A 27,726-nucleotide genomic window follows, 5' to 3' on the forward strand; every position below is an offset into this window, starting at 1 on the left:
GCAGACTGATAGTTTGAGTTGACAATAAATAAGTTGCTAAACTAGATTTCAATGTTACGAATGAGTTGCTCACATATGAAAGTAACCTGATTTAGGTTGATTTTCTACTTAGTAAGACATCTGCGGACCCTACAAGTTGCCCTTAAATGTATGTAAAGGCGTAATTTGTTAAGGCCGATGCTAGCCACTAGGGCGTTGCGAGAGCCGTAGGCGGGGTCCGATTTCATGTCGATCATATTTAATGTCTCAATTATAATTTCTATTCTAGTATTAAGACGAGTATCGATGTTTGATTATAAAATATGCGCTTGCAAACGTTGCAAAGTAGTTGTGTACTTTCGTATCAACACTATTTGAAGCAGTGTCTAAGAATGACCACCTGTGCTATTAACTGATACTTACACCATATAAGTATTCATAAAAACCAAAGCCACATGAAACAATAGACTGCATTTCTGGCCGCGATTCTGAGGGACGTGAGTACGTGACGGTATATACAGGTTTCAACGCACAAAGACTAAGCGAGTAGAATTGTTTGGCACTTTGCTAACAATGTGCACGTAATTTGATTCATGACGGTAGAATATTTCTTGCACAGGCTATTTGCATCGTCTGGAAGCGACATTAACTTATCTCAGTGTATTAATCGTAGGTGATTGTCAGTATACTTATTGGTAAAAATGTATCCTTTAATGTGCACTAAATATTACTGTTGTCTAGTTTGATGAAGTAATCTTCGTTGAATTCTTCTATAAATTCATACTCCTGTCCATGTATCCGAGTATTTTAAACATTCATACCAAGACGCATCAAGTTACAAAGTGCAATCCTCCGCTTTTTGCTGTATTGAATAGTTCGAGAGGAAATGTATATCTAAAGAACTTACAGTGTAATATACGATACGACCTAAGGCTAAAGATTTGTAACTTTGCACTGTCCGTAATATATATTTCGTAGGTCAAAAATATGTAAGGGTCGAAATGTATATCATACTTTATAAAAATTCCTTTTTTTATATTTAGTTTTTTTAAGTTCCTTTTTTACCAAAAATATCACTGTTGTGATCTAATCTTAAGCGAATTATTCTGTTATTTTGCTTTAAAAGTAAAATTTGGAGTAGATAGGTAGGGTGTCATAAAAAAAATTAAAATTGTAAAAGGGACAAGGGAATTGCTGATAATGATTTGTGTGTTGTACACTGTGTAATATTGTGGGAATTTATATAGCAGCACGGAGGGAGAGTGTAATCCATGTTTCATATAAACTGCTACAATAGAAATACAGAAGCCACGCAGTAGAGTTCCCGCGAATTCGATCATAATACAGCCCTTTGCGGAGGTATTTTGAAACTACATTTTTTAAGGTATTTCCCATCTGTCTCTTATATTTTTTATATACTTTATATCTATTAGTATTTAAATTTAGGTTAAGAACTACAGTATCTTTATAAGCGGCTAAAACAATCATTTATTCGTTTATCATTTACTATATGAATAAAGACAAAGTTTCTAAAACAGATTGAACCAAAAAAAATGAGTCTGTTGAAATCTGTATTCCTTGATCTCTCTATCGCCATCGGCGGTGTATATTAAGTATACGCAAGTACTTTTACATTATAATGGAAATAAAACTGGTAACTCTTCATATTAATGATAGATTCCAGTTTAATATTCCCACATAAAGCAAAAAAAAAATTGTATCATGTACTTTACATTATAGTTATTACTGATAAAATGTATGTGTAATTTTAATATAACATAGATTTAAATCTGAAGATATAAACGATCGTAGAGCGATACTCTTAAGATTCGTTAACAAAGAAAAGTGCGAACCATCGCATTTGATGCCTTCATGAGATAGATTTGAGCTCCAGAACATATCTAACGATTTAAATTTATTAATTTATGTATTATAGATTCAAAGCAATCGATATTTTTTATTACTTTCAGTGATCATTGTCAATTTCGTTTTTTGCCCGTGGTTCTACTTGTTTCGAGTGGCTTATGTATTAAGGGGACTCATTTTCCGTACTTGCCTTAACCGGCCGGCCGGAATGACGTCGTTGGAACGTTGTCAAAACTTGGCATGGAATAAAATCATTACGTAATATTAGGGTTCTCAAATCAGGAATTCCTTGACATTTCTATCCAACACATTATGTGGGACCAACTATGTCAATATGTCATTAAAAATCTAATTTATTCACCCACACAATTGACTTAACCTCTGTGGCATTAACGAATTGCAAACGATCCTCAGTCAGGAATGTTACGAACCACCCTACGACAAAAGGCCGCCATAGGCGTCAAATGCATCGGACAATTATAGCGTCCCGGCGTAATTCGGAGCTTTCTAATTCTAAACTAATTCCAGTAACGTACTGAAACAGTCAATGAATAATCGGCAATGATAATAACAAAATCGATTACTTTAAAAACAATCATATGTAATCAGTGAATGTTGTGAACTATTTAAAATTTAGAATTTAATATTTTTGTTCTAATTGTGTTAAGCTTTGAAGCACTTAGTGCTTCACGTAGAATGTTATATTATGACTATTTCCTGTAGGTATAGTCGTTCAAATTATTTTGCATGTAAATTTTATTTCTTACAAAATAAATGTCTATGTATCAGTGCTGTTTTCATATCCCATTATAATATTTTACCACAGTGTAAATGAAAGGTAATGGAGCTGAGAAATGTACTACTCGACCGAGCCAAGCCGACGAATGTCAACCGTTACGCCACTCGCAAGATATGCGTGTATCGCTGGCAAAAAATAATAACTTGTGAAATGTTCATTGTTACCTATGAAATTTAAATTTTAATAAATTTCTGTCTTATAATATGGAGGCACGGCAGTGCCTCCGCCAAATCGAGCCTTTATACTTTAAAGAATTACGGAAACTAATGAGTATAAAAAATATTTAAATTTTAAAACTCGCAATATCATTGTTCGCTCTCAGCTATGAAGTCTATTTTTTCCCCATTTTGATACTGCCGTAACACACGGCACAGTCAAAACTTAATAAATATCGTACTATTACAAAGAAACAATAACTATGTACACTGATAACAATAACAAATATTAAACAAAAATATAATCCAGAAATTATTAGTGAATTGTAAGAGTGAGAGTTTAGCTGCGAACAGTACTAGGATGTGAACGTGACATGGGGCGGTACTCTGGGAGAGAGGCCGCATTCCACCTGTTCGTGTAATTGGCAATGTCAGGAAGGACGTGTTGGAGCGCGAGCTTAAAGTGCACTTCGTGGAGGAATTTATGGTTCGCCTCATTCGCTCGATGTACGAGCGGGCCGAGGCCGAACCACACTCTCACCTAAAGGGGTCCACGCCCCTTCACGATCGACCACCTGAGGGGCGGCCGCTCCTGCGGAGAATTTGCCCGGGCAAAGAGGACCCTCGGGACCCGAATAATCCCTACCCACCCCCATATAGCAAACAGACGCGGCATATGAGAGACCGGTGGGTACGAACTACGAAGTCCCATCTTGCTCTAATAGGGAATATGCACATTTTTATTTTATTATTTTAAATCACTTATCACTACGTTTTAACACAGTTCAAAATATAATTAATGTTATAGGTTTTTGAAAAATTATAAAACAAAAAATAAAGAATCGTTAAAATTTGACACGTTTGAATTGAACGGCGCCATTTTTCGCGCTCTTTGAATGGATTCATGGAGCGTGATTTGTGTTGATGTTGATATTGTTGATAACTGGATGCATATAAATATATTATTTAAGGTTTTCAGATATCATCGCTATTTACATCATGGGAAAGGCTAAATAACCACTTTATGGATATTTCCTAGTTATTGTACAAAAATACTACTATAATTACTTATATAGTGTTTTTTTTGTTGCAAAAGATGCGAAAATACGAAAAAAGTGATGCAAGATTATAGGAAACAGATAAAGTATCTCCAAAATCGCGTTAAAATTTGCATTTACTGTAACAATCAATAATTTTAGGTGAATAATTTTAAATATTAACAACATTTACACGTTAACAGTCTTCCACGTTAACACAAGCCTTCCGAAATACATCCTATATCCATATGTCATTATATATTTTTTGATTATTATTCATCTCCACTTAACGAATTGTGCATAAAAATAACAAAGTAAAGGTCGATGACCCCAAATACACCCGTGTACACCGGGCGGTACACGGACTTATGATATTCAAATTACCGTGTACCGCATAGATTAGTAAAGATATTTCGCTGCCTTGAAATCATAGAGTATTATTATATACATGTTACTTCAAATTGAATGAAGCCACAAACGTCTTATTTGTAAGTTCTTTTTTTGAATTCTTGACAAATAAAAACATTTACGGAGACTATTTCAAATATTTATACCAAATAACCAAATAAAATAATATACCAAATAAAATAATAATAATGAAAGTACATTAAAGTTAGGCTGAAAGGCAAAAAGCCAAGGCCTTAAAACACCATTTAAAAAAAAAACTATACTCTGTCTTTGCTCTATGCTATTGCTATACAGACTATAGTTTTGCTACACTAGCGCCATTTTGGTGCGTATCAATTTTTTGACTTGTGCGTTAAATTTAGTAAACAATATTCACTAAACAGAAATAGTTTAGTGCAATAGAGTCAACGCTTCGGCTTTGTAAGTAAATGTATTTTTCAATTTATAATGCTATTAGCAAAAGGCTGAATTCTGTGTGGAGTAGGTGCATTGTATATGAGCTTTTTTAATTAAATATTACTTTATTTTTTGTAGCGATTAAATACTAACTCTCTTTTAATTAACCGACTTCAAAAAAGGAGGAGGTTTCTCAATTCGACCGTATATATTTTTTGTGATGCCTTTTGGTAACTATTTTATTACACTGGTTGTTGCTTCTGTGGGCTTTTATTGTAAAATATGTTAGGTTTTAAATAGTTATATATATATGTCTTTGACACACCCTTCTGGCTTGTTGGGTCCTGGTTGTACTTTAAAGTCACATATTATCTCATCACATGAATATTTTTGCAAAAATTTGAAAATAAAGGATGATTTAGTTATCTTTGTCATTAGTATGGGTCATCTTCCAACTTTTCATTAGATAATTGAAAATCAGAAAAACTCAATAAATTGCAGGCACTTGAGCAAATAGGGCAAAAATTGATCTGTAGGAAAAAATCATCATGTTCAGGCTTGATGGATTCATCTAAATAAGTATTAGAGTCTTAGGGCATTAATGTGGGTCTCGGAGATGCTGCTCATCGCAGCACTTCAACTAAACAAGACAATGACTCACGACGCTAGGTCTGGATGAGGGTCTCGATCAGGATGCTGATCATAGCAACGTCGCACATTGATGAGATATCTTTGTCATGTCGTCTTAATTAGTACCACAGTTCTATGTTCTGAATAGGGTTTCAATCAGTAAGGTGACAACAGCAATGTCTCAACTTGACAACTTTCATTATTATGATAGGGCTCCTTGGATTCAATTAGTACCAAAGTCCTTTTTTTTTTTTTTTTGGCGCGAATGGGAAACCTTCGAAAGGTACCCTATGCCGTGGGAGCGGCACGGGGTTATATGGGATTCTTACCGCACTAAAACCCCCCGGTGGCCGTCCTCGGCGCTGCGTAGAGGACTCCGGGATCTCCAACGGAACGCAACCGGAGTCCACTTGGCGCGTTGCCCCGTCGGGTTCCGCCCAGGTGAGCTTGAAACTCACCACACCATCTGGTGTTCACGACGGTATGCGATCACACATACCGCCGTCCATCCCGGGGTTGCTGGCCGGGCGGTTCGAGCTCCCACTCTTGCCGTCCGCAACCCCGGAAGCCACCTTTTAGTCGCCTCTTACGACAGGCAGGGGATACCGTAGCCCTATTCTGGTCCCGGAACTACAGGGACAAAGTACCAAAGTCCTATGCCATGAATAGGGTCTTGATTGGAACGGTGATAGGCGAAATGCCTCAAACCGACACTCTGTTGTCATTATGATAAGGCTTCTCCGATTCAATTAGTACCAAAGTCCTATGCCATGAATAGGGTCTTGATTGGAACGGTGATAGGCGAAAAGCCTCAAACTGACACTCTGTTGTCTTTAAGATAGGGCTTCTCCGATTCAGTTAGTACCAAAGTCCTATGCCATGAATAAGGTCTTGATCGGAACGGTGATAGTGGCAATGCTTCAACCCGACACGCTGTTGTCATTATGATAGGGCTTCTCGGAATCACTTAGTACCTTACTCGTTTGTCATGATTATAGTTTCAATCGGAATGGTGTGGAAAAAAGAAATGCCTATAGCTGACCAGCTTCTCTTATTATGATAGGACTTCTCGGATCCAATTACTACCAAAGTCCTGGGACATGATTAGGGTCTCGATCGGAATGGTGACAATAGCAATGCCTATAGCTGACCAGCTACCCTCATCACGATAGGGCTTCTTGGATTCAATCAGTACCTTACCCCTATGTCATGATTAGGGTATCAATTGGAATGGTAACAATAGCAATGCCTATAGCTGACCAGCTACCCTCATCACGAGAAGGCTTCTCGGATTCAATTGGTACCTTAGGATTATGTCGTGATTAGTGCCTGTAGGAATGGTAACTGTAGCAACACCTCAACCTAAGACTTCCTCATCGAATTTGATCCTGTCAGATCCATTTTTTTAGTACTATGTTACTATGTATGTATGTATGTACTATGTTAGTTAATCTAGTCAACAAGTTCAAAAACGTGAAAAATAATGCTCTTAAAAATATGAGAGGTAGCTCATTCGTTGCATAATGACGTATAGAAAATGTATCTCAAGGGTTTTACAGCACACAAAAAAATCGTTATTTTAACGAAATAAGATATTATAAAAATGACTAGATTTTCGTTAATAGCTCACAAAATATTAGGAGTTAAGAAATTTCAAAATTATGTTATAAATAATAGCGGTAGAGTTCATAAAATTAAGGCTTTGTATTGTAAATATCCTATTCTTTCAGGATCTTCTTTAAAAAATTCTTAACCCTTAATATTTTTTAATTTGTTTTTACGTGCTGTTAAATCCCGGAGATATTTTTTCTGTACGTATTTCTGAATCAAATGAGCTATCTCTCATACTTTTAACACATTTATAATTATAATGGTCTTTTTATATTTAATTAAAATGAATCAAAATGTTTACAGGTGTTCACCTGTAAACATTTTGTTTATCTTTCACTTGTCTTTCCGGGCTGCAACTCTTTTTATGTCAAACTGCTGGGCATTGTTCCCAACTAATGGAAATAATCATTTTTGTAGGGAGCGACATAATTAGGTAACTATACCGTGAGATAAGTACATTAGCTTTTTTATAAGTTTCAGGGTACAACTACTTATTATAATATATGTATGTATATTATGATTTTGCTACTTGCTATATGTTGTAAATATATTAAATATAAATTAAAAATATTGAAATTTCTACAGGATCATGTCCCTGCGTAATATACGCAAAGTGTTTGGGGGTACACAGCTTCCTCCACCAGATGAAGACTCTGATAATGAGTTTGAACCTGTCTATGCTAAGAATCATAATAAAAGCATTTATGCCGGTGTAAGTATAATTGTATATTGTTTATTTCTTTGTTATACCACCATTTTAGTTTGTCGCTTCTAGGACATTTTTTATATTCTTAAATTATAACTTGTGTTGATGATTGAATTAAATAATTGGCATAGTGCGAGTTGAACGCGTACACAGATGGTTCCATGCAACCAAATTTTCATTCATTTTTTATTTTTAGTATTTTTGTTATACAGGCCACTGTTATAGGTTCAAGAGATAGAGTCCTGTGACAGACAAACAAACGTAGTGACAGGGTTCCATTTTTATCCTTTGGATACGGGAGGCTTACGAAAAGTTGTTTATCCTATCCATAGGTTTTAATTTATTGGTAAGCCTATCAATTTATTCTTATAAAGTATTGTTTATTGTTAAGAAGTGTAAGCTGTTGCGTTAGTACAGATCAGGGTTGTTGCTGATGCAGGTTTTTACTAGATCAGCGGATGCTGATGCTGATGCTGATTTTTTCAGATTAATATCAGCTGATGCTGATGCTGATGCTGATATTTAAAAATACTAAATAATAAATATATTTTATACTGAGGTATTTGTACGTCCCTTACGAGAATAGTCTTTTTTAACCAACTTCACAAAATGAGGCGGTTTCTCAATTCTACCGTATATGTCTTTTTTATGTTTGTTCGCGGATAACTGCGTCGTTTATGAACCGAACTGGATGATTTTTATTTTGTTGGAAAAAAAATCCAAAGTAGTTCCATTATAAGAAAATAAGGATCTGATGACCAGAGAAATCGAGGGGAACTTTTCAAAAATCGTAAGGGCGACTAGTGCATTTGTAAGATTTTTAGTATGTCATCACTAAAAAAGGTGAAAAAAAAATAATAATTAAAAAATACAATCGACTTCCATGTCACTACAAAGCAAAATCAACTGAAATAAATTTTGTCTCAGCACATATCTCCGAAGCCGGCGCTCATATTGAACACGCTGTTTACGCCGTTATCCAACGAAATATATTTTGCACCGACTTCAGAACCATGTACCAAACCAACATCCACTTCAGCTACCCTCCACTCTGCAGTGACACAGAAGTCGGCATTTATTTGTTATTTTTTTTACAAAAACTACACTGTGTCGTATCTTTGTTCAATAACAAAATATTTGGTCATATTGCACTTTTCACTGGATGTGGCATTATGAATTGAATACATAATTCTGTTATTGATTGATTGAACTATGACCGAAAGTTATTGATGTCTGACCAAATTACGTTGTCAATACAAGCGAATGATTGTTTGATGACAACTTGTGCTTATAAACTTCTGTGATTGGCTAAAACTCCACGTGATTTAAGCTCGGTCCCGCCTTCAACGAACACGTTATAATTTCAATATCAGCATTAAATATCAGCATCTTTATTTGCGGATGCGGATGCTGATGCTGATATTTAAAAGAAAGCTGATAATCAGCGGATGCTGATGCTGATATTCGCAACAACCTGACTTTGTCAACAATCAACCTTAGTCTGACAAAACACATTCAATGTCTGCATATATAAATGGAGCCTTAAAGGGTCAACAAGCATGGTTTCTGGTATGATTTTTACCGTGTACTACTGGGATATATATATATCCACCACTATCATATTTCATTGCGCTTTCGATGTTACAATAAAATGCTTGCAAATGCTTATCATAAAGCTCGCCAAAGCGTATATTGATAATCTGTGTTAAGCATATAGTGTGTGGTAATCTGTTCACAAACTGACGCAATTTGACTATTTGAGCTGGTGCGATTGATTTGAAGTGCGGTTGAAGTATATACTGTTGGAGATCTTGCTTTAGTAGAATTCATTGAAATCTTTTTGTGTCGATAGGTAGGAATAAGATTCCTATTTCCATGACGTCTGCTATCCTTATCCTTACTAATATTATAAATGCGAAAGTAACTGTCTGTCTGTCTGTATGTCTCTTCTTCACGCCTAAACCACTGAATTGATTTTAATGAAATTCTGTACAAAGATAGTCTGAGACCCTAGAATGGACATAGGATAATTTTTATCACGGAAATCCCACGGGAACTGGGGATAGCGATCTGAGATCGATTAATCGGAGGATCGATCTTTTGAACCAAAAAAACGATTATTTTAATCGATTTCCAGTAATGGATCGATTCAGTGAATCGATCTTTCAACCCAGAAGATCAGAATTCCATTTTTTCATAATTTACCTACGGTTACTTTACTTATCCATGTTAGTCGATCATCTATCTATTTATATAAAAACTAGTGATGCCCGCGGCTTCGCCCGCATTTTAAAGAAATAATATGACATACATAAAACGGAAAATTTGTACCTGCATTGGAATGTCAGTGGTGCCATCTGTCGAAAATTGATCTTACCAACTCCCAAACCCTTATGGGCTCTTGGACAACAACTTTGCTAAAGATCATCACTTGATCAAATGCATAGTTTCCGATTCTATAACTACTTACGAATTAAAAATTAATTAATAAAACCTTTTCCCACGGACTAAATTGTGAATTTAAACCATTCTCGAGTCCCCTTAAACACACAACAAATTTCATCAAAATCAGTCCAGTCGTTTAGGAGGAGTTCAGTGACAAACACACGCACATAAGAAATATATATATAAAGATGAATATTTGTCTATATGTATTTGATAGAATTGGAATTTATGTATTTGATGAAGTGATGATCTTTAGCAAAGTCGTTGTCCAGGAGCCCACGAAGGTTTGTGATTTGAATTTTCGACAGATAGCGCCACTGTAATTCCAATGAAGGTACAATTTTTCTGTTTTATGTATGTCATATTATTTCTTTAAAACGCGGGCGAAGCCGCGAGAACCACTAGTTATCTATAATACATTAGCCAGTCAGATATACGCGTAGATTTGAATAAGAAATAATGCCTTGCATCACCATACAGCAACATTTGCCGTATTCTGTTGTGAAATTTAATTAAGCGATTTTGTCACGAATCATGTCTATCAAACTTTATTTGATTATCATAGGCTCGACATAAAGAAATACGCGAAATTATACATAGCCAATGCAAGTTTTGCGAATTGACATCTAGCAACGCAAATTAGTCGTTAAGAAGGTATTTTTTAAAATATATCCACCAAAAGCTAGTTATTGATTATAAACTAGAGAAGTGAATGTGGTGGGAAGGTTAGCAACACTATGTGGTAAAACGATTATTAATTTTTACCAGTTGGAGGTCAGCTCGGACTCTGAGGCTAATGAATCTGGAGAGGTGGTTGAAGAAGAGCCTAAGCCTGTGATTGCTAAGAAGAGGTCGCAGAAGAAGAAAAGGAGGCAGCGTAGGGAGAAGCTCCATGTGGACACGAAAGCTGATGATGGGGTAAAATAACCTTCAATTATATGTAATATGTTGTATTTGAAATAAAATAAGTATGAAATTTAGATTTTTGTGAGAATTTGAATTAGAGGGAGATGGGTTGAAATAGGTAATATGTGTTTGATCTTACACGTTTCTCTCTTTTGAGAAAGAATAATGTACCGTTATGATCTAGGCGTAGACAATAACATATTCAGATATTTAGATGTATACAATACAAATGAGACGGTTAAAATATATTTTGTATTCAGTATTATATTATGATAAAAGCAACAGAAACATGTTACACGTGTTGAGGTTGAACAATAAAGTCCATGCTGATTTGATCTTTAACAAAGATAGGCTATAAATATAGGCTTATTTAAGAATCATTGTTCTGTAAGTAAGGTGTAAGATTATATCATTTTCTCGTGTTACTTGCTTTTAACACGAGGAAAAGAATAGAAAAATACAAACATTTAAAATTAGAAACTAAACAGCAACAGAATAATAATAATACATGATTATACCAACTGGAGAATACTTGAAGTGACTTGAGAATTTTTTTACTCTGTATACATTTAATTGTAGGAATGGGATGGATATATTATCTTGTCCCTTTACATGTTTACCGACTGACATCCGTAATCTACTAATGAAAATGTATAGTAAGATTCAAAGGCAACAAAGCCATGCTATGAGGTAGAAATGTCCTTTGTAATGGCGACTAAGGCTCCCATTTTAAATCACAGTTTAATTAATCCTTGTAGGCTATTAACATCCACTAATCTTATAGACCTCTACAATTAAAAGTATTAATTTTTTTTAGTTGGATGAAATCGACAAATGTGTCTTGGAGATAAACGCTGTGCATGGGGAGCCACCGAAGCCCCCTGAAGTGGTGCCGGACAAGGATCCGATGAAAATAAGAAAACGCCTGTTTACCGTCAGGCAGCAAAACTTGGCGCCCGAGGCTGAGCTCACCCGGCGGTTCGGCCCTGATGAAGATGACGACAAGAAGTAAGTCATGTTTATAAACAAAATAATACTAATGTATTGTATAAAAACATATATTTCTTTGTAAAATATGCTCTCAAATATCTAAAACCCCATCCAAATTGGGCCATTAACTTATGAATCTCAGAACCTCATTTCTGTTGAAGTCGATAAAAAATTAGTTAAAATTGTAACATTTATTTTAAAGATCTATACTTTTTTATAAATTTGTATTAGCCGATGTGAATGTAGTACACTTGATATCAATAGTAATTGTCACTAATATTATTATTGTTATTTGTATGTTTGGAATTATAAAAGAGACCTTGATTTTGTTGCAGGAAGGGACGCCAACCAAATCTGCGCATAATTTCCCAAAAGGGATACATTATTGAGACAGAAAAGATTTATAAAAGGAGAGGTGAGCATGGTTGTGTGAAATTACATCATAAATTTGTAAAATCACGGTAAAACTTTAACAACAATAACAAAATTAGTAAACGAGAGAACACTGATCAAAATTTTTTGAAATTATAGTTTTAACAAGAATAATACATATGTAAAAAATAATAAAAAAGGAGACACAAAATAGACAGTAGTGAGTTATTACCATACATTCAGTGATTCAAGAAACGTCCTACTATTACACTATCAAAATTACACTATTTGCAGGCCTGACAATGTCGCTTCTGGAACGCAAGAAAGACGCTATATACTACAAATTCGAGCACAGCAAGGATTACCAAAGCCTGCACCGAACATTCTTATATACTCAAGATGACGAGTAAGTTAAGTTTGTTTACTACTCTTTATTTCTTTTGTTGATATTTGTTTGGTTTACTTGAAAAGTAAGTAATTTTCCGTTTTTTATGATTTATGAATTAACATGATCTTTGTTTAAGTACATTTTTTTTGTTGTTCATTTTAATTTTTTCTTTATTTAAACATTTTTATATCCATTTTATTATCCAAAGCAATTATAATGAATTAAACTCGGCTACATTTCGCTGAGTTGTAGAACAGACTCTTTATTCAAAATGTTAGTATTTTTGACAGCCCACCCTACGTGTTGTTCCCGTTAGAAGAATCGCAGCATAGATTGCATGTTGAAGGTTTACTCGAGGTAATAACTTTGTTCAATGATGAGTTTACAATAAGATTCGATACTTTAGATATTTTTGTTAAAATATTTTTCGGTCTATTTCTATGCTAACACTTATTATTTCGTTTTAGACGGCAGACAGAGAATACTTTATGGAAGAATATTCGGCCGGCAACAAAGTGATTGAAGAAGTCATTTCCTATATGCAACATTGCGCTCATCCCTTCTTCAGTGTCACTGATGTGAGTTGTATATGATATGATTTTTTCCAGTCTTCAGTTATTCTGGTCTGTACGTAAGGAATCTGTAATTTCGTTCCAAGAATTGGTTATTTCCTAATTAGGAATAATTCGTGTCAATGACATGCGGTATACATATTTTTGGCAAATTGAAGATGGTTGAAGAAGATGATATAACAGGTTCTGTAACTTAGAAGTGGAAGTCACTCCATGGTGTCCTTCTGATTTCAGATACGGGCACGTCTGGAGTACAAGTACGTAGAGAACCGAGCGTTCCATATTGCTCTGATGAAGTACATGCATATGTTGACAAACAAAGCTTGCCACCGCACGGCGCTCGAGGTAGCGAAGATACTGCTGAACCTGGACCCCTCGGACCCACTCGCTGTACTCTTCATCATCGACACGATCGCCATAAGGGCCGGGGAACACCAGTGGGTCATCGATGCCATTGACTTCTGGAAAGAGGAACGGGACGCTGGGTTCCTATTCAATATGCAGTACTCCTATGCTCTTGCTACTTTCCATGTCGCTCTTAAGAGTAAACGTAAGTTTGATTTGTTGTAACCGAGTAATGGTGGTGATCGCATTCTCAATATCACTCAATATATTGATTTAGGTGCTGATTAGGGGACAAAAGGATGTTATCTATGGAATATGGAAGGTACTATAGTACGATGCTAAAGTAATTAGTATGCGATGGATCGATACCACATTCCATTTATTCGATATTCGATTTACATGTCTCACATAATTATGTAATTTGTATACCATGTCATATAGTAACAGGGTAGTTCATGTTATTTTGTAATTTGAATTAGTGATTAGTTATCATTTATGTTAGTATACCTAACTGTCAATATTAATTGGAATTGTCATAATTAACACGCATCAGAGGAACTGCCCATGTATAAGAGGAAGGCAAAGCTCGTATCGAAAATGACGTCGGCGCTTAATTTAGTGGCGATATACTATAAATTAAGAAAACCCCCGGGCGAGCGCAAGCGCCGTTTGCGTCCGGAAGATGACAAAGGTGAAGTACAACCGTCACTCGCTGCACGTTTCGCTGTACGGATATAGTCTTTGAAATTATTTGCGTACAGGTCCAACAGGTAGATTTCAGATAAATATTCGTTCGATAGGCATGCTAACAGTATCAAAAATTCAAAGAATAAATGATTTAAGTAAAAACAATATTACATTAAAAGGTTTCTCGAAAATGGCCCAGCTTTAATGCAAAGTTTTAAGATTTATTATATTTTCAATAAAATAAAAGTATAAAATACTACAGTTAGCCATCTTGTCTGCAATCGAGGCGACTGACGTCATTTGTCAGGTGTGCTGTTATTTTCGTTGATACTAAATTTATTGCCGAAATAATAAGATATTTGGTATCTGTACATTATAGAAAGACAGATATGTACATTATAGAAAGGAATATCAAATAATTCTATTCCAGATAAAATATATATATATATATATATATATATATATATATATATATATATATATATATTCTCTTGATAAATAATAAAATATAACTCAAATATTCAATACTCATATTATTAAGACGGTAATATCGATTTTCATAGCATAATAGAGTAGTGTACATACATGTGGAATGCTGATAAATGCGAATTAGTAAGAATGCTGTTATTATATAAATAAATATAATATTATACAAAATGAAACATATCTCATATCAACTGAATATTTACTGTCTACAAAATTATTAATCAATTAGATAGATATTGATAAATTAATATTAAAAAATAAACAGCTCTGTTAAGTAACTAAAGAATATCAAAAAATGTCAATAACAAAAAAAACATTATCCGTAATCTACCTGAAACTATTAATTTCAAGTATTATTTTTGTTATACATGCTTTTGTGCATGGTCGGTGGTCAACAATATAATTTTTAGTTCTTTTACATATATTCTGCTTAAAAATATTCAAAAATGTTGTAATATATAGTTACCTCGTTTTCTTTTTGCTTTGTTGTCTGTTGATTAGTATATTGATTTGCTGTTTATTTCACAATTTATTTTATTGAAATAATAACCGAATATAAAAAGTGCCCTAATCAAGGATGAGTATATAAATAGCCATTGGTACAGGTTTGTGATTTGAAGGGTAATAAGGGCTTTGGATAAAATCAGATCTTTCCCGAAATCTTCGTGCCGCCCTATTTAGGAATCAGTATGCAATAAAAAGGGTCCTCCTATATGTGGTACTAGCTTTTAATCGCGGCTTCGCTCGTGGTCAGAGGTTTTTATCTATCCCTGGAGAACCCTACTTTGTTTCAGGATAAAAGGTACTCTTTGTCCTTATCTGAACCTCCGATAATGTATGTAAAAAAAATCACCAGGTTCGGTTACAAACAAACTCACATTCGGATTTATAACGTTAGTGATATTTTTTTTCTCCTAAGGATGATATCGATGCGCACGCGCGCCATGTGCTCGGTGGAACGTTTTCGGGTGTGAAGTGATTGTTATAAAATAAAGATTATGTGTGAGTTGATAATGTTTCTTATCTCACGAGGTACCCACGAGCTGCTAAACCTTTGTGATAGATGAAGAATTTAACGAGACTCGTGCGGTATCGCCTATAAGCATATGATATGAAATGTTTATGTTTTGGTTCTGATTGTATATTACCGTATTTGTTTTAGTTCTCATACTCCAACACCTTAGTAGTATTATCGATGTTATTTCTTTTATTATATATGTTGCTTTTATTTTATTTTTTGTAATTGTGATATTAATGTTTACATTTCACTTGCACCATAGAAGCAATTCCCAAGATCGGATACCTAATTCATTGTCGTGAAAGAGTAATGTTTTATTGTTATCTAATAAAAAAAATCGTCTTCAGTTGGATTCGAAGAAGCCGATGAGTTGCTTCAGAAAGCCATGATCAAATTCCCCTCAGTGGTGTCGTACATGCTACAGAATGCCGGCGTACAAAATGAAAAGATCCAAAGTTGCCCACTCTTCGACATAAATGCTAATGACGGGTCGGTATTCTTTATCTGTATATTAATACATAAAAATCTTTATTACTCTTTTTAAGAGTTTATGTAGTGAAGAAAGAAAAATATGCGTAACATGTGTTACTAATTGCATAATTAAATTAAACAAAATCATATTTATTAATAATCTGTCTATCCTATGTTTTTCCTATCAAAGTATGACCTCCTATCTAATCACTAGAAATTGTCAAATTACGAACCACTGGCGAATACATTTAAAAATTGTTTCCTTTCTCCAGGACGTCATCAAACCTGAAGGCTCTGATCATGTTGTACGCGAGATTCATCTGGCACAAGTTCATCCAGGATGCCGTGATGAAGTGGCTTCTCCGTAACGCCTCGGAACTCGTAGATAAGTACGAAAATGATCCTACTGTCCGGGTAAGAAAATGTATTCTGATAACTAATAAACCTATAACTCATCTTTAATAACATTCTATCACTAGACGATAATGGACTCATTTTTAATTAACTGCAAGTAACATATGTATGTATTTTACTATATAGAAAAGATTTCTTGATTATTTAGTGTAAGGGATCCAGGTTCGTTATTTAAAGGAATGAATTGCTTAAAGACATTATTTAAAGAAGACAAACATTTAAAGGTAGACTTTTTATTTAAATCTTTAGGTATTGCAAATATTACATAGTGAAAATGATTTATTATGAAAATATGATAAATTGGAATATAAATAGCCTTATTCTTTAGATAACACATTATATTAGTCATATTTAGAGATGGGCAGAGGGTTTAAACCCATCGGGAATAAACCGGGTTTTTACCCGGTCGTTAGGAAGAAATAGGGTTTAAACCCGAAAATGGGTTTTTATTCGGGTATTTACTATTTTCATGCATATCTATCCTTTTTTAAGCGCAATTATTACTTTGATGATGATACTGTACTAAATATGGACTGTAAAAAGACACTTACAGCGCCAAAATGCCATTTTATCACGCCATTATAGATGCAGACTTAAGTAAGAAGCCAATCAGCCTATGCTTTTGATGCAAATTTCAAACAATGTCCACGTCCCGCTGTTATTCTAGAATATAATATCATGTGGCCGTTATAACAACAAATACTAAAAATAAAAAATAAAACATCAAAATAAATGGGATATTTTAGACAAATACCTATAAAGACACCTTAACTGTCGAAATTTATCTAACTAGATCAGAATGTATTAAAAAGATTTACAAACATACAAAATATGCGCGAAAAACATATCCCTTCCGTGGCAGTCGGGTAAAAACGTAGGTAAGACCTCAAAAATAACATTAAAAAATGTAAAAACGTTGAAAATACCGTAGAAACTTCTAGTACATCTATTCAATAAATATTTGAACTATTTTAAAAACTGTCTACAGATTTTATGAAATCATTTTTAAACACCCAAATAAATACCCTGTGGGAGGGTATAAACGGGTCTTTATCGGGTTTAAACCCAGTACAGGGTTTAAACCGGGTGTTTTGCCCATCTCTAGTCATATTTATGTAGCTTTTTAAAACATACTTTTACGTATATTTATATTTTTATTTACTTCACTGCCACCCATTAAGACAGATTTTATCATACGTAGAATTTCGGTAGCAAACGGCTTTCAAATCGCTACAGTTACAAATTAGAATATAGTTGTATACCTAAACAAATAATTTTACAGGGTGGAATAGGAGGCACAAATAAAAACCAAACTCCCAAAAATAAAATATGATTTATTGTATTATATTGCCCTGCTAGTTGGTATGTTTAGTGCAAAGGCATGGTAATATTTTGTTGGCATTGTGCTTTGTGTGACTTCGTGTGTGTGTGTGCTAGTGTGTTTAGACTGCTTGCTTAATCATTACTGTAGGCTCTCTGTAAGTAGATAATATTGGAAAGTGGTGTTGAGTTAACGAATTTGTCCAAGTATAGATTACTTACCCCGACCTCCAGTGATGCGGATTTTTTTAAATGACATACCTTTACTTACATAATGCTATATACATATAGTATGAGATTGTGAGTTAAAAAAATATAGGTAAAACTGTACTTTATGACCCGACGAATTTGATGTTGATTTTTTTGGGAGGTCATAGTAACCCTGTGGAGGGGGGTTGCGGAAATCCCCTTTATAATGATTTTTTTTAAATTTTGAGGTTACCTACGCATTTCTGTAGGAATTAAGACTGAAAAATTAGAGGATGTATATGATATTGAAAGAAACCAACCCCCTCCATCTCTGATAGTATTTACACTTCAAATGTATTTCGTATGTATATTTAACATTTGTTGTTTTCTTAAGCAATGTTTTCTATTCTAGGCGGAGGCGAAGCTGTACGCTAGCGTGCGAATGAACTTGTTTCAATCGTATCCACAAGAGATACAACGTCACCTGAGCATTCTCACGCCTTTGAACAACCTGATTGTTGATGGGGTAAGTATGTTTTGTCTAATAATTTTGAATCCAATCTTAAATTGTATAATAGTATTGTAAAAGTAATAATAAATCGTGTACCCGTTACTTTGACAATTAGTACGCGTCATTTTCGCATTGGTATCGTTATTTTTGATATTAACACGCAGCATCGCATCGAGTCGCGTTGCGTGCGGTCGTACAGTACGGTTGTACGGAACGTTTGTACGTTCGTAAATAAAATATACTTGTTAGAGGCATTCCAACTTAGTCCTCAGGGGTGGCGATGCATCTGTGGCCGACTTGGTAGGATTCTAATGTTATCTGGGGTGATTACAGATGTCCATAGCCACTTACCATCAGATGGATGCGCATGCCCGTCGTCCAAAGAGTTGTAAGAAGTGTTTAAGTTGTTTGTTTAATAACGTATATAATGAAATGTAGGCGGTGCCGGAGGTAGAGACGGTGGTGTCGTACGACCCATTCCCGCCGCTGGACAGCGTGAACTTGTACGAGCAGAGGGAGACCAGTGTCGCCCGGAACATCTTCTACGAGGTCATCAGCAACCTCTTACCGGAACAGGACCTTATGGACGGACGCCCGGAGTATGTCTGACACGTTATTATGTTTTATATTGTTTAAGACAATGCGCAGAGGCGCAGCTATTTTGTTGTATATCGTTGCAAATTAAATTATTTTTAGTTTCAATATTACTTTTGTTTTTTTTTAATTTGTTTTATATTTTCCATTTTTATGACTTTTAATTTTATTACAATGACACATGACACAAATACTTGACATGAGTGATCACTTCACACTTGAAAATATATTTTTATACTTATAATATTGTGTTAGATTCGGCCCGAGGACCAAAAATGTTAGATTCCCGCGACCGATTGAAAAAATAAGGAACCGAATGTTCCTCTCTTCGATGGACAGGATGATCGTGTCCCGAAGAAGGTTAAGTGGACTGTATATACGAAAATAAGATGCAAAGCGCTATAGAGTCGCGCACTCACCTGCTGCTGATGGGCGCAGCCTCTTGTACTAGGTATAAGGCACCTTCAACTCACCCTAAGCTCGAGCTACCTAGTCTTACCTCGGAATGGTCTACCAGTTACCTCTACCTTCTTCCTCTTCTCACGTGGCGTCGATCTTACAGCACGTTACACCGCGAACAATAAATTTAACACGAATTTTAAAGGAACGCTACGAAGAGTGGCGTCTATTTCGGAGTATAACTAAAACGACAAAATTGCGCGAGCGCGACCGATGACTCCGAAGCTTCTCGCACAAGTAAAGATCCCGGTGGCGGCATACACCACCGCGAACGACAACGATCTACAACGAACTAATTCAAACTAAAATCTCTATGCTTTTAAAGCCTAAAGATTCAAATTAATACCAACGACAGATAATTAATACGTAGAACCATAGACAAAACTAAACAATTATATATTTTTTATTTCTCAAATGCTGTTCTACTTATTCTTATTCTTAGATGCTACTTACTACTTGTTTTTATTCACTTACTACTACTATATATTATAATATTATTTACTATTACTACTATATTATTATTTACTTACTACTTGTTCTTATTCTTAGATAAACTATTTTTAGAAAGCTTATATGTAATACCCAAGTGCTTATCACCCCAGACTTTTTAAGTTTAGCAACCCAGAAATAATATTACACCTAAGACCTATTACAATTTTTCGTACAACTACAATTAAGCTTTAAAGCTCAATAAAAACTCATTTTAATATTAGTTGTGTTATTGTTCTGTAATAATTTCAAATTCAATAAATAGAGCACGACAGAATACAGTTTTTTAAATATTTGAGTATATTTAAAAGATAAGGGCGATAAGATACATACATATATCTAATGATTTGATGGTTATTATTTTTTTCAATTAGTTACACCAATTGGATATACGAATTATAAGTTTCTTGGTGGCATATTATTATGTATTTATCGTTTTTATTTCTATATATTGAGGAACACAGATCTTATTATATTGAGTCACGGGTTCAAGTCTTTTCAGATAAGTAAACATTAGTATTTAAGCTCTTCTACATTGATTACACCACACCACAAAGAACACCAATTTAAAAACCAAAATATTACAGAATTTAGTTTAGGAGATCTCTATAGGATAATAGGTTTATCGGGATTAACTTTATGATTGGGTGGAGCGGGCTATATTTCATACAATGAAGATGGGAACATCCGAGGACCATTTGATTTGGATGACTTTGGACACGATACTTTATTATGCATGTTAGAATAGTTCTTGCGGGTATACTCTGGGTTCGATCGGTTTCAGTAAGTAGAGTGTTTGCCTGTTTCTCTAGGCTTTTTGTCGATTTTCGCAACTGCAGCTGAGGAGGAATACAGAACACTGAAATTTGGTGACACTGTTTTAGCAGTTAATACAAGCAACTTCGCGGCGTGCTTAGGTAATTTAAAAAGTAAAAGAAACCTTCTATATTGTATGAAGTATTACATTTATTGTTATTGGAAACATCATAATTTTTTTATTAGTTTTATCAATTATTGCTTATATCTAATTTTATACACTATATTAACATACAACTCTCATTTAAATCACAATAAACCAGCACATTTTTTTATTTCAGGATTTCATACGGATTCGGACACAATCATTAGGGCCGACCATAAGTCGCCCTGTCAAATGTCAATTTGCTATTGAATATTGAATAAAAATATCCACAATATTCATAATTGCATTGACACTTTTATAATACATTGAATATTTCACGAACTAAGTTACTTTATACAATTTTGAAGTATTTTCGTATTGGACTAAGTTATTATTTAACAAATGAGTTGTAATTTAAATTTTGTTGAACAACGTGCTTCGTTTATGTTAGTAACAATAATACATTTTTTAAAAACTTATTTAGTTATATTTTTTTAACCAACGATAAACAAGAAAAATTCCCAACAACAAAAGGTAACTAGAATTATTTTCTCTGGCAAGCAAACAAATTAACAAACAGGTGTGCAATATAATGATCGTATAACTAAATGAACCTTAATATGAATGGCTTGAGTTATGTATGAATGTCTCATCCTGTTATATACTAACGTAAGTTGTCTTCCATTTTGAAAATATTAATTTCATTTTTGACGCTCAACTTGGGGTGATTTAACTTAGGTAACTGTTGTAGTTACACTTCTGTGATTTAAAGCTTTACTATTTCAGTTATAATTTTCATATTCTAGACACATGAGCTTGTAAGAAAATAAATACCGTTAACGCATATTAATTCAATGTAAAATAAATTATTTGTAAATTATGTCATTCCGATATTCATCTGTTATCATCACGACCACGATTAGGTTCACATTAAGAGGCATTTTTCATATTAACGTTGTGTATTTTTATGGATATTTCAGTAGAGAGGCAGATTTGCCGCTGGCGGTAAATTACGACGCTCCATTTGAAGCTATGGCTATGCTTCGTCAAAGTGTTGTAATGGACGATTCTGACGATGACTCTCTATTCGATGAAGCATTCCACATGGCGTTGATGGATGTCTCCCTTGCAATGTTGCTACAAGATCCAGTCGAACAGGCGTGGTTTTTTGCACACCACGACATCGAGAGAATAATTGAAGATGACCACAGTGATTTCTCGTCCGATGATGGGGCTGGCTTGTTGGTTGCAGGTTTGTATCCCCAATCGTGGGATAATCATGAAAGTGTCGATGGTGAAGTCGATTTACTTATCCCTATACCTCCAGAAGGAAACTCTGACAGTGATGATGACACGCGTGAGCCTTTACCCGTGGAACCTATTGATTTATCCTTATTGGCGGCAGAAGAACTAAATCTTTTGGATGCATTTTACCAGGATGTATATTTCGACGGTCAGTCGCACATAAGAATGTTTTTAATACCAATGTGCGATGGTTTTGTTGAAGCCGTTTCTACGGAAGATATTACACAAAATCAACAAAACGAATATCGTATGGAATTCGTCGAAAATAATATTTTTGAGGATACTCAAGCGAGCGATGGTACAGATGACCTCGTGGTTGGAGAGGTGCTGGATATTGAACTTGAAAGATTTGAAGCCGGAACGGTGTTACAGAATGATAATGAAGTCCAAATTTCCGAAGACGAGCCACCAGTGTCAGACGATGATGACTCTCTTACACTAAGCGACATAAACGACGATAGTGCCGATGAAGCTGACAATGGCAATAACGACGGCGAAGCCCCGGACGACCGCAGCGATGGCGGAGATCCTGATGGGGGCAATGGCGGCGGTGGTGACGAAGACGACAACGAGGGCAACAATCATGACGACAATAATGATGACGATGGCGACGGAGATGAAGATGAGGATGAGGATGGTGACTCTGACGCTGAAGAGGATGAGTCCGATGATTCGGACGATGATGAGGACGGCGATAATGAGGACGACGGCGACAATGAGGACGACGGCGACAATGAGGACGACGGCGACAATGAGGACGACGATCGCGACGACGAAACAGATGAGGAGGGGTCACCTGGAGCACCGGCCCCCGGTTTTGCCTATAACCCTATTCAAACGCTGCGTCAGCACGCACATACTGAATATCGCAACGTGCTGGAAGCGCGCGTTCAAAATGGTTTCGTTCCCCTACATCGTCTGATGTACTTGCAGCGACAACGCGAATTGGAAAACATGGCTTTGCAAACCCAAAATGAACCAACCCAGTCCTCCCCTCCAGTCCAACCCTCTCTAGATGACATGGAAAGTTGTTCCGACTAAACATCTACTTGCCCACTTATTGACATCGCGAAAAGATATCATAAAAGCTTTATTACATGCGTTGTATAATAATATGTCGCAGTATTTTATCATTTTTTTTTCATAAATTCGTGCCAAAACGTCTTTTGCGGACTAATATGATTGTTAGTTTTAGTGATTCAATGCCGAATCGAATCATAGAATACTGCGACGTAACTTCGAATTTTGTTTGCATTTTGGTGCCTCCTATAACGTGGAATCTCATTTATGCTTTATACACATTTTATATATTTTGGTTTGAAAGTGTTAGCGTCATACGAAAAAAGGTTTAATTAACATTATTTCAATTTCTATTAATGATGCAAAGCACAAAAATTATATATCACTTTAAAGTTAATATTTTGACCTTAAAAATAAGTTGATCGAAAGATGGGATAATTTTCTGATTGTTATCCATCCGTCCATTTCATACGAACCATGCTGAATAGTAGATGAAATAAAAAAAATCTAATAGATATCGCTGTACACAGATGAAAATTATGTTAGCCAATATTTCCATGACATTTCACTTACAAAAATGTTGAATAAAGTAAAATAACGAGGCGAAATTGTGTTTAAGATTTTTTTTACTGAATTGAACAATTCGTAATTGTGCCTTTTTCATTATGACGCCAATGTTTTTATACATAATTTCCTTTCTTATATTCATTTAATTTTTATGTGCGCAGACTGATAGTTTGAGTTGACAATAAATAAGTTGCTAAACTAGATTTCAATGTTACGAATGAGTTGCTCACATATGAAAGTAACCTGATTTAGGTTGATTTTCTACTTAGTAAGACATCTGCGGACCCTACAAGTTGCCCTTAAATGTATGTAAAGGCGTAATTTGTTAAGGCCGATGCTAGCCACTAGGGCGTTGCGAGAGCCGTAGGCGGGGTCCGATTTCATGTCGATCATATTTAATGTCTCAATTATAATTTCTATTCTAGTATTAAGACGAGTATCGATGTTTGATTATAAAATATGCGCTTGCAAACGTTGCAAAGTAGTTGTGTACTTTCGTATCAACACTATTTGAAGCAGTGTCTAAGAATGACCACCTGTGCTATTAACTGATACTTACACCATATAAGTATTCATTAAAACCAAAGCCACATGAAACAATAGACTGCATTTGCTGCCGCGATTCTGAGGGACGTGAGTACGTGACGGTATATACAGGTTTCAACGCACAAAGACTAAGCGAGTAGAATTGTTTGGCACTTTGCTAACAATGTGCACGTAATTTGATTCATGACGGTAGAATATTTCTTGCACAGGCTATTTGCATCGTCTGGAAGCGACATTAACTTATCTCAGTGTATTAATCGTAGGTGATTGTCAGTATACTTATTGGTAAAAATGTATCCTTTAATGTGCACTAAATATTACTGTTGTCTAGTTTGATGAAGTAATCTTCGTTGAATTCTTCTATAAATTCATACTCCTGTCCATGTATCCGAGTATTTTAAACATTCATACCAAGACGCATCAAGTTACAAAGTGCAATCCTCCGCTTTTTGCTGTATTGAATAGTTCGAGAGGAAATGTATATCTAAAGAACTTACAGTGTAATATACGATACGACCTAAGGCTAAAGATTTGTAACTTTGCACTGTCCGTAATATATATTTCGTAGGTCAAAAATATGTAAGGGTCGAAATGTATATCATACTTTATAAAAATTCCTTTTTTTATATTTAGTTTTTTTAAGTTCCTTTTTTACCAAAAATATCACTGTTGTGATCTAATCTTAAGCGAATTATTCTGTTATTTTGCTTTAAAAGTAAAATTTGGAGTAGATAGGTAGGGTGTCATAAAAAAAATTAAAATTGTAAAAGGGACAAGGGAATTGCTGATAATGATTTGTGTGTTGTACACTGTGTAATATTGTGGGAATTTATATAGCAGCACGAAGGGAGAGTGTAATCCGTGTTTCATATAAACTGCTACAATAGAAATACAGAAGCCACGCAGTAGAGTTCCCGCGAATTCGATCATAATACAGCCCTTTGCGGAGGTATTTTGAAACTACATTTTTTAAGGTATTTCCCATCTGTCTCTTATATTTTTTATATACTTTATATCTATTAGTATTTAAATTTAGGTTAAGAACTACAGTATCTTTATAAGCGGCTAAAACAATCATTTATTCGTTTATCATTTACTATATGAATAAAGACAAAGTTTCTAAAACAGATTGAACCAAAAAAAATGAGTCTGTTGAAATCTGTATTCCTTGATCTCTCTATCGCCATCGGCGGTGTATATTAAGTATACGCAAGTACTTTTACATTATAATGGAAATAAAACTGGTAACTCTTCATATTAATGATAGATTCCAGTTTAATATTCCCACATAAAGCAAAAAAAAAAATTGTATCATGTACTTTACATTATAGTTATTACTGATAAAATGTATGTGTAATTTTAATATAACATAGATTTAAATCTGAAGATATAAACGATCGTAGAGCGATACTCTTAAGATTCGTTAACAAAGAAAAGTGCGAACCATCGCATTTGATGCCTTCATGAGATAGATTTGAGCTCCAGAACATATCTAACGATTTAAATTTATTAGTTTATGTATTATAGATTCAAAGCAATCGATATTTTTTATTACTTTCAGTGATCATTGTCAATTTCGTTTTTTGCCCGTGGTTCTACTTGTTTCGAGTGGCTTATGTATTAAGGGGACTCATTTTCCGTACTTGCCTTAACCGGCCGGCCGGAATGACGTCGTTGGAACGTTGTCAAAACTTGGCATGGAATAAAATCATTACGTAATATTAGGGTTCTCAAATCAGGAATTCCTTGACATTTCTATCCAACACATTATGTGGGACCAACTATGTCAATATGTCATTAAAAATCTAATTTATTCACCCACACAATTGACTTAACCTCTGTGGCATTAACGAATTGCAAACGATCCTCAGTCAGGAATGTTACGAACCACCCTACGACAAAAGGCCGCCATAGGCGTCAAATGCATCGGACAATTATAGCGTCCCGGCGTAATTCGGAGCTTTCTAATTCTAAACTAATTCCAGTAACGTACTGAAACAGTCAATCAATAATCGGCAATGATAATAACAAAATCGATTACTTTAAAAACAATCATATGTAATCAGTGAATGTTGTGAACTATTTAAAATTTAGAATTTAATATTTTTGTTCTAATTGTGTTAAGCTTTGAAGCACTTAGTGCTTCACGTAGAATGTTATATTATGACTATTTCCTGTAGGTATAGTCGTTCAAATTATTTTGCATGTAAATTTTATTTCTTACAAAATAAATGTCTATGTATCAGTGCTGTTTTCATATCCCATTATAATATTTTACCACAGTGTAAATGAAAGGTAATGGAGCTGAGAAATGTACTACTCGACCGAGCCAAGCCGACGAATGTCAACCGTTACGCCACTCGCAAGATATGCGTGTATCGCTGGCAAAAAATAATAACTTGTGAAATGTTCATTGTTACCTATGAAATTTAAATTTTAATAAATTTCTGTCTTATAATATGGAGGCACGGCAGTGCCTCCGCCAAATCGAGCCTTTATACTTTAAAGAATTACGGAAACTAATGAGTATAAAAAATATTTAAATTTTAAAACTCGCAATATCATTGTTCGCTCTCAGCTATGAAGTCTATTTTTTCCCCATTTTGATACTGCCGTAACACACGGCACAGTCAAAACTTAATAAATATCGTACTATTACAAAGAAACAATAACTATGTACACTGATAACAATAACAAATATTAAACAAAAATATAATCCAGAAATTATTAGTGAATTGTAAGAGTGAGAGTTTAGCTGCGAACAGTACTAGGATGTGAACGTGACATGGGGCGGTACTCTGGGAGAGAGGCCGCATTCCACCTGTTCGTGTAATTGGCAATGTCAGGAAGGACGTGTTGGAGCGCGAGCTTAAAGTGCACTTCGTGGAGGAATTTATGGTTCGCCTCATTCGCTCGATGTACGAGCGGGCCGAGGCCGAACCACACTCTCACCTAAAGGGGTCCACGCCCTTTCACGATCGACCACCTGAGGGGCGGCCGCTCCTGCGGAGAATTTGCCCGGGCAAAGAGGACCCTCGGGACCCGAATAATCCCTACCCACCCCCATATAGCAAACAGACGCGGCATATGAGAGACCGGTGGGTACGAACTACGAAGTCCCATCTTGCTCTAATAGGGAATATG

The 27,726-nt window shown here is 35.0% G+C and overlaps 1 protein-coding gene across 2 annotated transcripts; it reads left to right on the plus strand.

The window, feature by feature from the left end:
* Positions 1-4,528: 4,528 nt before the first annotated feature.
* Positions 4,529-26,827, plus strand: LOC140743606 (uncharacterized). 2 transcript variants are annotated; one of them, XM_073075022.1, is made up of 14 exons: positions 4,529-4,664; positions 7,467-7,593; positions 10,801-10,950; positions 11,756-11,946; positions 12,264-12,343; positions 12,595-12,706; positions 12,967-13,045; positions 13,156-13,266; positions 13,495-13,810; positions 16,144-16,285; positions 16,540-16,681; positions 18,603-18,716; positions 19,140-19,300; positions 22,125-26,827. In XM_073075022.1, the coding sequence occupies exons 2-14, from the start codon at positions 7,471-7,473 to the stop codon at positions 23,488-23,490; spliced, it is 3,087 nt and encodes a 1,028-aa protein (XP_072931123.1). In that variant the 5' UTR covers positions 4,529-4,664; positions 7,467-7,470; the 3' UTR covers positions 23,491-26,827. The 2 variants fall into 2 exon arrangements, with proteins under 2 accessions (XP_072931123.1, XP_072931124.1); XM_073075023.1 differs by having other exon boundaries at positions 12,979-13,045.
* Positions 26,828-27,726: the final 899 nt, after the last annotated feature.

The sequence above is a fragment of the Epargyreus clarus genome, unplaced genomic scaffold (genome assembly GCF_041222505.1).
Source record: "Epargyreus clarus isolate Ecla_fem2 unplaced genomic scaffold, WU_Ecla_fem_2.2 ptg000007l, whole genome shotgun sequence".
NCBI classification, from domain to species: Eukaryota; Metazoa; Arthropoda; class Insecta; order Lepidoptera; family Hesperiidae; genus Epargyreus; species Epargyreus clarus.

Excerpts from the sequence above, each read along its gene's own strand:
- LOC140743606 (XM_073075022.1), top strand. The coding sequence starts at position 7,471 with ATGTCCCTGCGTAATATACGCAAAGTGTTTGGGGGTACACAGCTTCCT. Across the intron at positions 10,951-11,755 it reads ACACGAAAGCTGATGATGGG|TTGGATGAAATCGACAAATG; the intron begins GTAAAATAACCT and ends AATTTTTTTTAG. Across the intron at positions 13,267-13,494 it reads CCTTCTTCAGTGTCACTGAT|ATACGGGCACGTCTGGAGTA; the intron begins GTGAGTTGTATA and ends TTCTGATTTCAG.